This window comes from Cotesia typhae, unplaced genomic scaffold, assembly GCF_013202065.1.
Source record: "Cotesia typhae breed Kobodo isofemale line unplaced genomic scaffold, CoteBio_Ctyphae contig_56, whole genome shotgun sequence".
Lineage (NCBI taxonomy): Eukaryota > Metazoa > Arthropoda > Insecta > Hymenoptera > Braconidae > Cotesia > Cotesia typhae.
This window is the reverse complement of record NW_027423760.1, coordinates 1,519,918-1,534,048: the sequence shown is the minus strand read 5'-3', so window position 1 is coordinate 1,534,048 and position 14,131 is coordinate 1,519,918. Positions and strand designations below refer to the sequence as shown.

Sequence of the window (14,131 nt, the reverse complement as noted above, 5' to 3'; positions counted from 1 at the left end):
ATTTATTACCTGTGTTTGCGTATGATTTCAGAATCCTGAACATGCCGAAAATATGGATGTTAAACCTACTAATGACCTAGATGTCAGTAGTTCTGATGGTCTTTGCGGTGAAGATAATTATGACACTGAAATTGGAGAAGAAGCAGAAAATGATGGTGCATTTCATCATGACGATGATGTTGAAGACGATGAAGAAGAAAGAGAAAAAGAAGAAGAAGAGAACGATGAAGAAGAAGTAGAAGAAGAAGAAGAAGAGGACGATGAAGAAGAAGAAGAGAACGATGAAGAAGAAGATGAAGACGATGACGGAAATGAAAGCAAAAATAATTGTGATGAAGCTAAAAAACCGAAGAAGCCATTTTTCGGCGGAAATAACGATGCAAATGCAGATGTTCCCTTGATTGCTAAACGTTATAAGACTGCAAAAGATCACGTCCTTGCTGAAATCGCTGTATCATGTAGATTTCAATTATCATATGCAGCTACAATTGAAAACTTGAAGTGGATTAAATCTATGTATTATGACAATACAATACCTACAACTAAAGATGGGTTATGGAAATTTCTAAATCGCAGCGATGATAGTCTGACATATCATTATTATTGCAAGTTATGTCAGGACTATTTAGGCGTAAAATGCGAAATAACAAAAAAATTGTCTAGACAGTGTGAATGTAAAGCGTGTGGGCCTCATGATAAGTTCGAATGTAATTTAAGTTACTTCATATACGTGAGTTTATCAACACAAATTCTGGAATTACTGTCTATACCCAACATCAGTGAGTCGTTAAAATATAGATTTAACCGAACAAAGAGAGATCCGGAGGGTTACGAAGATATTTATGATGGCGAAGAATACAAATCACTATGCAAACGTGGCAAATTTTTGGCAACATGGTATAATTTCTCATTAACTATGAATACCGATGGATGCAATGTGGCAAAGTCTTCTAAATCAAGTGCATGGCCGATTTATGCTGAGATCAACGAGCTACCTCCACATATGCGAAAGAAACATATGCTTCTTGCGGCAATATTCGTGGACAATACACATCGAATAATGAATCATTTATTAATAGTCCATCGGCTGAAGAGGGAAGCCCGTGTACATTTTATGTCCATGGAAAATTCCAACGAATTCTTACGTATTTTGGGTCAGGGATTACGAATATCGTATTTAATTTTATGGAAAATGGTGCAAACAATTGTTATTAACAATTTAATTGTTTAAACCGGTATAACTCAGGAACGGCTAATTTGACGGGGAAGTTTATTTGAAAAAAAGTGTTTAAAATTAAAAAACCAATAAAAAATGTTCTAATCGATTTTTTGATAAAGTTAATATTTTCAAAGATATCGCAAAAAACGATGAATAGCGGTAGGACCTCTCTGTCGCGCGCACGCAACCCGTGGACTCAATCGGCTAACGACGAGTAAAAATAAAATACAAAGACGAAAAAAAATTAGAAGCTCGGTGTAGACAAGAGATTAAGAAAAGAAACTTATGAGAGTCATAAAGGAGACTCTACAGAAGATATCTAGACCCATTATCAATCGATCCACCCCATAGACACAGAAAAACAGCCCCATAAGTGGCTATTTTTAGCTAATTTTAACGGAATTTAAGCTTTAAAAATTCATTCCTTAGTGTCCACGGGAGATTAAGAGAAAAAAACTGATGGGAATCATAAAGTACACCCTAGAGAAGATTTTCAGGCCTATTATCGATCGATAAACCCCATAGAAACCGAGTAACAGCCCTATAAAAGGGGGTTTTTTAATTAAATTAACTGAATTTCGGCTTTAGAAAATTCAATCCTCGGTGTCCACCTGAGATTAAGGACGGAAAATCATGGGAATCTTCTAGGACACTATGCAGAAGATTCCCAGACCCATAATCGATAGATTAACCCCGTAGACACCGAGTAACAGCCTCATAAAAGTCGTTTTTTAAGTAAATTGACAAAAAATTGACTGTTAAAAATTTATTTCTCGGTGTCTACGAGAGATTAAGGAAGAATCCTCATGGGAATAATAGAGTACACCCTAGAAAAGATTTTTAAACCCATAATCGATCGATTTACCCCATGGACACGGAGGAACATCCCCATCAGTGGCTATTTTTAGCTAATTTCAGCGAAATTTCAGCTTTAAAAATTTATTTCTCAGTGTCCATGGGAGATTAAGAGAAAAAAACTTATGGGAATCATAGAGTATACCCTACAAGAGATGTCCACATCCATAATCGATCGATCAATCCATGAACACTCAGTAACAGCCCCATAAAAAAACTTTTTTTAAAAAAATTGACAAAAAAATGATAGTTTTTGTTGGTTTTTTACTTTTAAAATTTTTATTTTTAAACAAACTTATCTGTGATAAATCAGCCGTTCTTGAATTATATCGGTTTAAATAATTTAATTGTTATTAACAATTGTACCTACTATCAACGAGCAAAATAACCTAGTTTTCCGTAATCCCCGGCAAATATTGCGATCATATCAGTTATCTGAACCCGGGGTCCTAAAAATGCATACGGGCTTTCCCCTTCAGCCTTAACAATTCTTTCAGTGAGAGTGCACCAAACAGGGTCTATACATTAAGTAGATCCTTTTTTTTTATATATATATCTAAAAAAGTTTTCCAAAATATTTGCAATAACTTGCTCTTTTCCTTCTTTTTAACATTTAATTTTTTCAAACTATATATATTACTATATTTTTACATTTAATTTTTCTAATTATTGTTTTATATATGCGTTTTGGAATGATTCATTATATTTCTAACAAATGTTATTATTATTTGAACTACTCTTTCTTTCAAACTTTTGTTGAAGACAAAAGAATTGAGATGAAATTCTACATGTTAACAAAACTCAGTGTCAAATGAGTGCGACTTGCTTCTAACGAGCCGACAACGTCCGAGTCGAAGTCAGCTTCTGCGTGTCTATGCGTATAGCTATTGTTCGAGCGCGAGTTGACTGTTTAACTCGTTGAATTTCGTTCCTATTGTTCATATGTGTATCAGGTTACACATATTTCACGAGAGAATTAACCAATCACAATCGAGGAAATTCTTTAAGTTTTTTTTTCTGTTAAGAAAAAACTCAGTAGTTTTCACGCAGTTGATCAGTGAGTATCTGCATTAAGTATTGCTATACTTTACCTATACTTTTTACTTTTCTCAAGTACATGGTAAATAAATCATTTGAGATTGATTATTTTTTTTTGTGACATGTTTAAGTTTTATTTTTTAATAATTTTTAAATTTTACTCTGTGTATCTCTTGAAATATCAGTACTTTTTGTGACTTGTTTGTTTTATATTCTTCATATACATTTTATCCTTTACATTTATTTATTTATTAGTGTTTTTAGTGTTATGTTGGTTTTTGATTCTCAAATTACTTTTTTTCTTGGTATATTTATGTGATTCTATTTAATTAATTACAACTAAAATGTCGGGATCTAATTCAAGTGCAAACCCTTTAGAAAATAAGTGTATTATTTGTCTGCAAGATCGAATAAAAAAAGATCGAAATAAATCTCAGTTATGTGACTTAACGAAAGCTCAAAAACTAATAGATGCCTTCAAAAAAACTACAGAGGTAAAATATGAATTTCATCGTTCAATTAAAACACCTCAAGAATTACTTGCGAATAAAGTTTTGTATCATCCCAATTGCATGCGGAAATTTGAACTTTCTTCTGAAAGAAGTGATTGTACAGTGTCAAGTAATTCATGCAGTAATTTAAACGATCACAGTGAGAACGCCAGTGGATTTTCTTCAAGCAACGATGTGTATGAATTTAGTTCTGATAATGAAAATGAAGAAAATAGTTCACTTAACAGCTTTATGAGTCACAACGTTCACAATCGGAATGAAATAAGACAAAAGAAAATGACGGCTATTAAAAATGCTATCGAATCTGTTTTACCCCAAGTAGATGCCGGTGAAATTTTACAAATAAACTTGATTACAAAAAAAGTTAATCAAACACTAGGTTCAGAAGCTCAGATTCATAATCGAGATGTAAAATCATTCATGGAGATATATTATAATGATTCCATTGATTTCACTGCATCTTCTCGGTCAAATGAATCGACTTTATTTTTTAAAAGTTCTTTGACACGGGATGATTTGATTAGGAAATTAGCTTCAATTGACGTAATTAAAGAAAGCGCTCAGTTAATAAGAAAGTCACTATTGGCTGAAGATTTTGATTTAAATGACAAATTCTGTGATAAATTCGACTTGCAAGAGTCATGGAATCGAATTACAATGCCAAGTCACGTGGAACGATTTTTTTCTGTAGCATTTGATTGTCCGCAAGCGCAGATTAACAAAAGTTTTGTCGATATCACTTCATCAAATGTAGACGCAGACAATGATCAAAATTCTGCCAATTTAAACCTCAGAATTAAAAGTTTGTACCAAATGATGTTTTTTACGCTGCATGGTGGACGCAAACGAACTCCGTTACACATGTTAACTGGAATTAGCGTTCATTCGATCTGTAAAAGCGCATCATTGATTACCAGTTTGAATCGAATCGGTGTTTCGATGTCGTACGATGATATTCGTCGCACTCGCTCACGATTAGCTGCTTTTACGATTGAACGAAGTCTGGGTAATGTTCCAATACCATCACACTTTGATCCAGAAGAATTTACTGTGGCAGCATTTGATAATTTCGATCACAACGAAAATACATTATCGGGATTAAATAGTTCTCACGATACTGTTTTCGTATTATTTCAAAATCGGCCAAAAAATACTAACATGAAACCTAAAATTAACGACACTGAGATTTCAAAGATGAACAAAACTTCAGTATACATGCTAGATTGCCAAAAATTGAAAAGTTTTGAAAAACCAGATAAGATTACCCTTTCACCGGAATTTAAGTTACGAACGCTACCAAATATCGATCCTTCACTTTACCAGAAAACTACAAACGATATTCTATGGGTCCTAAGTAGAGTAAATATTTGTGAAATTTCAACTTCAATACCACCAACAACAAGTATACAAATGATTCCTTCCTGGGCGGCGTTTAATAGTTTATTAACAGTAGACTTACGGCCGACTAAAATAGCTGGTTATCTCCCAGTTTTACCATTTCCAGTTACGGAATATTCGACTGTTTATACATCTTTATGTAATTTTAAAAACGTTCTTACTCAATTGAAGCAAGACTGCCTTCCAGTATTTTGTGATGAAGGAGTCTATAGAATAGCGCGTCATATTAAATTCGAGCGATCAGAAGAATTTGTAGATATTTTTGTAATGTTGGGATCATTCCATATGGCCAAAGTGGGATTAACCTGTATTGGAAAATATTTGAAAGGAAGTGGAATTGAACAAGTTTTAATAGAAACCGAAACGTTTGGACCAGGAACAACCGATCAAGTTTTAAGTGGCACGAATTATTCGAGATCTTTTAAAGGGTTTACGTTAGTTTCAGAAGCTCTGCAACGATTACAATTGAAAGAATTCCTTAAAATTATCACGATTGATAAGTACAGTAATGATTTCAGTGACTTTAGTACCTTTAGAGATCTTTTAATTGAAGAAAGCCATGTTGAAGCTAGGGCTATGTATCAGCTTTTAGAAACAAAATCGAGTAATTTCCGAAATGATTTTGAAGCTTTTATTGTTAAGAGTTGTTCCGAATCATCATTATTTTTATTTTGGAATAATGTGATCGTGATGACAGATTTAGTTAAAAACTTAATTAAAGCCGATAGAACTGGTGATTGGGATTTACATGTGGAGACCGTTATGAAATTACAGCCATTATTTCACGATATGGACAGAACAAATTATTCTCGTTGGTCATCGGTGTACATCGCAGATATAATAAATCTCCAACATACAAATCCTGATCTGTATAAACGTCTGAAAGCTGGTCATTTTACTGTTAAAAAATCCAATACTCCGTTTACTTCAATTGCTGTTGATCAAGGATTAGAGTGTTCGATTAATCGTTCCGGAAAAGATTCTGGTGGTATAATTGGTTCAACAGCTAAAAAAGATTATGTTACGACATGGAATTTAGTTTATCATGAGGAGCTTGACATAAAAAATCTTTTTCGTCAACTTACATTAGTCGATGAAGACAATTATGAACTTTACCATCACGAGTTTTCTTCTTCTTGCACAAAAACATCGGAGTTGTTAGTGTCCAACATAGTAAAATATATTGAGAAGTATACAAACCCATTTTTGATCCAAGAAGATAATAGTTTACGTAACATAATTACTCAAGAAAAATGTTCTGAAATTGTTAGTCATGGTTTATTAAAAATTTGGGACGTAGGTTGTAATACTTTTAAAAACTTCTACACACAACGGATTCTTCTTCAAAAAGAAGATCTATCTGAAACTATAAAAAAAATAAAACTAAAAACTATGGATTTTAGAGAAAATCAACCAAAAAAACAATTAAAGCCGAAACTAGATGATTTAAAAGAAGCTCAAAAGTATATAATCTCGCAGTGGAACGTCAATATCCTCGGGAATCTTTATTTTCTTACCAGCTATCCGCAAATAAAATGTTATTTAATAATGAAGGGTTCATGAATGCTGCAGTAAATTCTCAATTAATTGATGAACTCAAGAAGAAAGTCAAAATTCAAGATAGCAGTACAAATGCAGTGGATACGACAACGTGCTTGATATTCCGCACTTTAGATTTGTGCAGAAAGATTAAGTTTAAAAATTTGAAAACATTTCAAGACTACCGTGAACAATTTACTGAATTGTTGCTTGTTGAAATTTCTTGTAAACCACAATTAACCCGGATAGATTTATTATTTGAGTGTTTTCAACAAAAATTACCTACAACTGAAGTAATGTAAGTATGACGTTTTCTCATATTAATTTCGTAATTATCTTGATTAATAAAAAAAAAAGACATTATTATTTTAAGTATCGGGTAAACAAAAAAATGAAAGGGTTATAAGACTTTTTTGAGTATTAATTAAATATCTATGAAAAATATCGTAAAAGAGCAAAAATTTTTAATTGATTAAGCGAAAAGTCTATAATTTAGTATTTAGTTTGCAGTAGAAATAAATTTGTTCAAAGCTAAGCTGATGATTGAAACGTTACTATGGACGTATGTACATTTTACACTCGCATATTATATTTTTAATTTGTAATAAAACACTTATTTTTTTTCTAGATCCAATAAGCAGTCGTTTGAAATTCATTCGATTGGAGATGAAACTCCAATACCATCAAGTGAAAGTAATTTTTACAATAATTCTGAAAACGTGAAATTACTACAGGTGTATTTAATTAAACATTTGGAAAAGTCGATTCCAACGTTGGTACGTCAGCATGAAAAATTAAAAATTTTTTCAAACAGTATGCCTAATTCTGCAGCTCACGATATGAATGATGAATGCATTGCTCACATTCAATCTGCGACTAAAAATAAACACACTGAAATAAAAATTACTTATGTAGATTGTGATTTATTAGTGATGGTAATGTATTTCTGGAAAAATTTTAAAATGAATGGTTTAAAAGTAAGTGATAAAAACTAATTTTCATTTAAATACAATTAATTAAATAGTTTATTTTATAAATGACATCATTGTTACAGAAATTATGGATGGAATACAAGTGTGGTCGGAGTACAAAAATAATTCCTGTCGAAATTCTCGTGCAAAATTATAATCAGAGCTTCCGTCAGGTGCTACCAGCTATGCATTTTCTTACAGGATCATTCTATACAAGCAAAATTGGTACAAAGCTCAAAGCGATAGAAGCCAACCCGCTAAAATATCTGGAAAATTTTGCTACAGGTTAGTAATAATAAAAAATGCGAAACTTTCATCGCCCTAATTACTTAAGTCAAATAACTTTATTTTATCAATAGACGTACAACAGTTGGATCTGGGAGATATTCTTAAAGCAGCTGAAACCTATCTAGTACGGGTTTTATATAAAAAAGAAACATGTGAAACATTCAACGACTTAAGGGTTTCGTTATTTAAATCAGGCAAAATTACGGTAATAACAGAATTACCTCCATGTAGTGAAGAGATAACATACCATATTCGAAGAGCTTATTATATCACCTACAATAAGATGTGGATGTTCAGTTCGGAAAAAATAACCTCGATCCTGTAGACTTTGGCTACGAACAAAAAGATCAAAAACTAGTACCAAAGCGAAGCGTATCACTTTATCCACCCATTGACGAATTACCCCCGCCATGTCATTGCAAAAATTGTTCAAGAAAATGTAATTGTAGAATTAACGGAATGTTATGTTGCTCTTTTTGCAGGTGTGTAAATGAAAAGAGCTGTCAAAATTACATATTTTGCTCAACAGAATAAAAGCTAGTTTAGTAAAAAAACCTTAATTATTTGTGCAGTTACATTCTCTTCTTTGTATTATTTTTACAGTTACAGAGTCGGTCAGTTGTAAACTAACTGAACTAAGAAGAATATTGGAATACCGAAATTCTGACTTATAAGCTAGAAACCGCTACTTTTGGAGCTGTTTCTCCATAGATATGGGAAGAATCCATCAATTATGGGTCTCGAAATCATCTATGGAGTCTACTCTATGATTTCCATGAGTTTTCTTCCTTTATCTCCCGTGGACACCGTGGAATAAATTTTGAACAGTCGATTTTCGTTCAATTAACTCGAAAAACGACTTTTATGGGGCTGTTACTCGGTGTCTATGGGATTAATCGACCGATTGTGGGTCTGAAAATTTTCTGTAGGGTGTATTTTATGATTCCCATAAGTTTTTTTCTCTTAATCTCCCGTGGACATTAAGGAATGAATTTTTAAAGCTTAAATTCCGTTAAAATTAGCTAAAAATAGCCACTTATGGGGCTGTTTTTCTGTGTCTATGGGGTGGATCGATTGATAATGGGTCTAGATATCTTCTGTAGAGTCTCCTTTATGACTCTCATAAGTTTCTTTTCTTAATCTCTTGTCTACACCGAGCTTCTAATTTTTTTTCGTCTTTGTATTTTATTTTTACTCGTCGTTAGCCGATTGAGTCCACGGGTTGCGTGCGCGCGACAGAGAGGTCCTACCGCTATTCATCGTTTTTTGCGATATCTTTGAAAATATTAACTTTATCAAAAAATCGATTAGAACATTTTTTATTGGTTTTTTAATTTTAAACACTTTTTTTCAAATAAACTTCCCCGTCAAATTAGCCGTTCCTGAGTTATACCGGTTTAAACAATTAAATTGTTAATAACAATTGTTTGCACCATTTTCCATAAAATTAAATACGATATTCGTAATCCCTGACCCAAAATACGTAAGAATTCGTTGGAATTTTCCATGGACATAAAATGTACACGGGCTTCCCTCTTCAGCCGATGGACTAAAAACTATATGATTCTGTTTTTAAATTTTTACTTCAGAAGTGTTCGAATTTGCATGAAAATTTTAAAAAAGTAATTTGTAATTTTGAGGAAAGATTGATTGTAGCCATCCGAAAAAATTTTGAAAATATAATAATAAGTGGATCTTTGATTCATTTTATAAAGGTAAAAAAAAAAGGATTAAAAATCATCTTTGTACTGGCAAAATTTTTATTTATTATTAATTAAAAAATTATTATTTAGTTATTGAATAGAAAATGGCTCATGCTAAGCCTTCCAGAAAGTTTTGAAGACGAAATTTGTATCGTTAGTTGTTTGCTAAAAATTTTACCGGCAGTTAAAATTAACGAAGCTTTAAACATCATACATGAAAAGGCTGAAATTGGAGCCGATAAGAAGGAAAATTTACTTTTGTACTCGAGATTCGTTCGTAATTGTGAGCCTTTCATTACGAATGAATTATTTATTGGTGACAATCGAGATAAAGCAATTAACCCGGCGGAGTTATTTTTAGTAGAATTAATTACTAATCTGGGTGGTCACAGAGACATTTACTCATTTTTGGGTAAGTTTTAATTTTAAAAACATAGTTCATATTAAATTTTAATAATTTTTACTTTTTAGACGACCTAAAGTTATACATTAAAAAAACTGAAATTCAAATTACTAACACAAAATTTTTAAAAAATAAAAACCTAATATGCATTAAAATAAACTATGACTACTTCAAACAAAGTTAATGAAGGATAAAATTAACTTAAAACATTTCATCAATGAATTCAAAAAAACTGATTTACACGAACTTATAATGATTCAATTAAAGTGGGCACAATGTACGTTAATTTTGATTAATATAATTTTTTAAATTACTTATTTTTTAATTTTTATTTATAGATACTGACGATACTGGAAAATTGACCGGGGTTCCAAATTTAAAAACGTATCTCGTTCATCCTCCCACTGTTAATCGTAATAACTATATTTTAATTCAAACAAAAATGGTTATTTATCAAACAATTATTTATTTTTCAGAAAAAGTAATTAATCCTTGCTTGTACTGCTTGTCAGTAGAAGCATCAATTCAAGTTAGAGAATATTGTCACTTTATTGCATGCTACTTGTGCTGGATTAATGGTTTTTATGGGTACGAGAGGCGAACTTGTCCAGTGTGTCGGCAAAAATACAATATTGTTAATATAATATTATTTATGTTTGAGGGCGAGAATTTTCAAAAGACGTCATCACACATCTTACTTACATTGCTTGTTATCGTTGATTTACAATGATTATTTTTGTTTAAAAAACTAAAAATGTATTACTCTTCTGAATATTTGTGGGCACATGATTAAAAAAGATGTAAGTAAGAAGTAAGTAAGAAGTAATTATTAATAATTATAATTATATAATCATTTCAATGTTGAAATAATTTATTAATTAATAATATTTTTTTTCAGGGACTTAGGCCGAAGACGACCTCCTAATTAGCTTAAGACTTCATAAATACGATAGGACACATGAATTTACAGATCTGTACATTAATCACGATGAAATTTGGCGGTAAATTTTTTAATTACAATTTTCTGATATTAACTAAATAATATTTGTCTCGAATTATTGCTGATTACTTGTCAATGTTATTAAAATTAATTAATTTCTTTCTTTTATTACAGTAAAGTTGCTGAAGAGCCAATTTTTGTTAAGCGTGAAAAAAGTGCTGCAGATATCAAAGAACGCTTCTCAGATCTGTTGGACGATTTTTTGGTAAGTTGAATTGTAATTCTTTTTATTTATTATTAATTATCATATATTTCTGTTTAGTATATCGCGTTACAAATGCCATTAGGGCATATAAAAATTATATTTTTTTTTAAATCCAAAAAACATTTTCATTTTTAAAAAAAATTTTTTTTTGCATTGCTCTTCATTTTATATAAAAATAAGTTCATTCCCGAAAAATTTATTTTTTATACGCCCTTATGGCTCCCGGGACCCACTTCGGATGCCATAAAGGCGTATAAAAAAAAAATTTTTTTGGGAATCGACGTATTATTGTGTGAAACGTAGAGAAATAAAAAAAATTTTTTTTCTTTAAACTAATAATTTTTTCAGAAATTGAATTTTTTTTTTAATTCAGAAAAAAATTTATAAAAATTTTTTTTATACATCCTCATGGCACCCGAAGTGAGTCCTGGGAGCCATAAAGGGGGATAAAAAAAAATTTTTTATCGGGAATCAACGTATTTTAATATAAAAAGTGCAGAAATGGAAAAAAAAATTTTTTTAAATAAAAATCTCTTTTGGACTTGGAAAAAATAATAGAATTTTTTTTATAATACATCCTTATGGTACCCGAGGTGGTTCCCGAGAGCCACAAGGGCATATAAAAAAAATTTTTTTTTCTCCAGGAATCAACGCATATTTGTTTTAAACGTGCAGAAATGCAGAAAAAAAATTTTTTTTAATTAAAAATTTTTTTTGGACTTGTAAAAAAAATTAAATTTCAAAAAAAAATTTTTATTTTGAGAGAATTATTTTTTTGCATTTCTCGACGTTTCAGGTAAAAATAAGTTGATTCCCGAAAAAAAAAATTTTCATACGCCCTTATGGCATCTGGAACGCGATATAAAAAAATTTTGAAATTTAATATAAATTAAAATTTAATGCTATTTTATTTTTTATGTTTGCAGGTCTTTTATAATCGCTCTGCGCATCAACAAACCCTGACTGAAAAACCGTATCACTACCAACGATTCAGTTATTTCATAGTCTGGTGCAAACAAAAAGTGGCTTGTGGTGGGGCCTTTTAAAATCGCAGCATTTTTTTTTTTTTAATTTAATTATTATTTAGAGTCAGTTTTAACTGCTGCGCGCTTGGAGCTAGTTACAGCTATTTACTGTTTTTATAATGATTACAATTGTTTCTATTTGTATTATTGTTAATTTTAATTAGTTAATAGCAATTTTTGTATAAGTGATGAAAAAGTTAGAAAAATAAAAAAAAACATCACATAAAATCTACGCCTTATACTACTCGGCTAAAAGAGAATTGACTCGTCACCGGTTAAAAGAGAATTCACATTTACAAACTATAATTTTTAATTTAGAAAAAATTTTCAGTCAGTTGCCATTTTTTTTTTTCAAAATAAAAATTTTTTAAATCCTTTACGTAAAACGAAAGCTACATCCAAGTTTCAAACCAGCAGGAGCTATATATTAAATATTTAATATTTTTAACTTCCCGTTAAGAAAATTGAAAATTTTCAAAAATCGGGAAGTTATTGGTTTAACCCCGTTTTTCGAAAATCGAGTTCTCATCAGATCTTGACGTTTCAAGATCCTAGGAAGCTTCCCTGAGTGTTTTCGCGATGACCTCCGTATGTCTGTATTCCTCTGTGGATGATAAGGGGATGACTGAATCAGAAACGCGTAGACATTACTTCAATCCAGTGCATTTTGCATCTCACGACGACCTACTCCTGGTTACTGGTCCCTTTCTGCGGTCATTTTTTTAGAAGACGCTGCGCGTAGGCTGCAACAGCTGACCAGTTTTCTTATTTTATGAGCATGCAGGATATCAAGCTCTCGGGAGAGAGCGTGGTGCCTATAATTTTTTCCTGGCAGTATTTTGACATTGTCGTGGGGTGCAGGTCCATCTTAAAAAAATAAATGTTGAACTGTCCATGCCCTGTCAATAGCTGAGTAAGGAAGAAGTCTGTGTCCTCGTGCTTCATAGAGAGAGCCAGACGTTGATGTTTCGGATCAGGCGCGCTGTCCATCTGCCCGTCTCCCCTGACGTCCATTGGTCCTGCCACTCTAGCTGCGTTTCAACCTTTATCCTTGTTCTTGCCTCCTTCATGTTTTATCCAATGGTGTTAGCGTCATAAAGTTTTGTTCTCTCGAGCGCTAGTAAGACTATGGGCGCGGCTCCCGTAATGACCAATACAGCCGCTTCGGCGAGTTATGTTTGGCGAGCTTCAGGTTATGCTTATTAAGCTAAGTCTCGACGGCGTCAATGGTTTTCTGAACTAGCAGTTCGCCCTCTTCTACGCTGTCCACCACTATAGTGGCCGCAACGTTGTCTGCAAAGCCTGTTAGCTCTACTTGCTCTGGCAATGGGATTTCAAGAAACCCGTCGTAGTCTGCGTTCCATAGATCGGGTCCCATTATTGACCCTTGCGGCACTCCAGCCGTTATGGCGTATTCTTCTGGGCCTTCAGTAGTTTCCACTATTAGCTTTCTATCCTCATGGTAGTTGTCGACTAGTGCCAGATTCTCTGGCTCCGCGTCAAACTTGTGCGCCAGAGGTGTGTGTGTGTGTGTGTGTGTGTGTGTGTGTGTGTGTGTGTGCGTGTATTAAGATAAAAAAAACTAAGTCAATCACCGCAAGCCCGGTCACAATCGATTCATCCGTTCGTGAGTTATCGTTGTCGAAAGAAAACCGAATAAAGTGTTTTTTCGAAATTACTTCAAAATTTCTGGCTCGATCGATTTAGACTTGAAGATTCTTTGGAAAAGCTTTAAAAAGTGCGTCGAATGCCGCCAACCGCGTAACAATCGCTTCATTCATTCAAAAGTTATTGCAGTTAGAAAATTCAAAAAATGGTGTTTTATTAAACGTCTATCAGACTTTTGAGCTCGGAGAGCTGAAAAACATCATAAATGCAATTTTAAGCACTTGGGTATGGAATTAGCGGGAAGTTACAGGGATGGCTTTTAGGGTCAACCGGTTTCCTAATTTTTTTTAATATTTAACGCCCTTGC

At 32.4% G+C, this 14,131-nt stretch overlaps 2 protein-coding genes across 2 annotated transcripts; both read left to right on the top strand.

Annotated features, from left to right (window-relative positions):
• Window positions 1-7,023: 7,023 nt before the first annotated feature.
• Window positions 7,024-8,145, top strand: LOC141532053 (uncharacterized). Its single transcript, XM_074250211.1, has 3 exons — window positions 7,024-7,538; window positions 7,616-7,817; window positions 7,892-8,145. Exons 1-3 carry the CDS (start codon window positions 7,377-7,379, stop codon window positions 8,143-8,145), a joined length of 618 nt encoding a protein of 205 aa, XP_074106312.1. The 5' UTR covers window positions 7,024-7,376.
• Window positions 8,146-9,321: 1,176 nt separating this feature from the next.
• Window positions 9,322-12,310, top strand: LOC141532113 (uncharacterized). Its single transcript, XM_074250289.1, has 8 exons — window positions 9,322-9,535; window positions 9,614-9,935; window positions 9,995-10,203; window positions 10,265-10,339; window positions 10,403-10,737; window positions 10,825-10,927; window positions 11,041-11,131; window positions 12,058-12,310. The coding sequence occupies exons 3-5, from the start codon at window positions 10,110-10,112 to the stop codon at window positions 10,654-10,656; spliced, it is 423 nt and encodes a 140-aa protein (XP_074106390.1). The 5' UTR covers window positions 9,322-9,535; window positions 9,614-9,935; window positions 9,995-10,109; the 3' UTR covers window positions 10,657-10,737; window positions 10,825-10,927; window positions 11,041-11,131; window positions 12,058-12,310.
• The last annotated feature ends 1,821 nt before the right edge of the window (window positions 12,311-14,131 follow it).

Excerpts from the sequence above, each read along its gene's own strand:
- LOC141532053 (XM_074250211.1), top strand. The coding sequence starts at position 7,377 with ATGCCTAATTCTGCAGCTCACGATATGAATGATGAATGCATTGCTCAC. Across the intron at positions 7,539-7,615 it reads TTAAAATGAATGGTTTAAAA|AAATTATGGATGGAATACAA; the intron begins GTAAGTGATAAA and ends TCATTGTTACAG. Across the intron at positions 7,818-7,891 it reads TCTGGAAAATTTTGCTACAG|ACGTACAACAGTTGGATCTG; the intron begins GTTAGTAATAAT and ends TTTTATCAATAG.
- LOC141532113 (XM_074250289.1), top strand. The coding sequence starts at position 10,110 with ATGAAGGATAAAATTAACTTAAAACATTTCATCAATGAATTCAAAAAA. Across the intron at positions 10,204-10,264 it reads TCAATTAAAGTGGGCACAAT|ATACTGACGATACTGGAAAA; the intron begins GTACGTTAATTT and ends TTTTATTTATAG. Across the intron at positions 10,340-10,402 it reads TCATCCTCCCACTGTTAATC|AAAAAGTAATTAATCCTTGC; the intron begins GTAATAACTATA and ends TTTATTTTTCAG.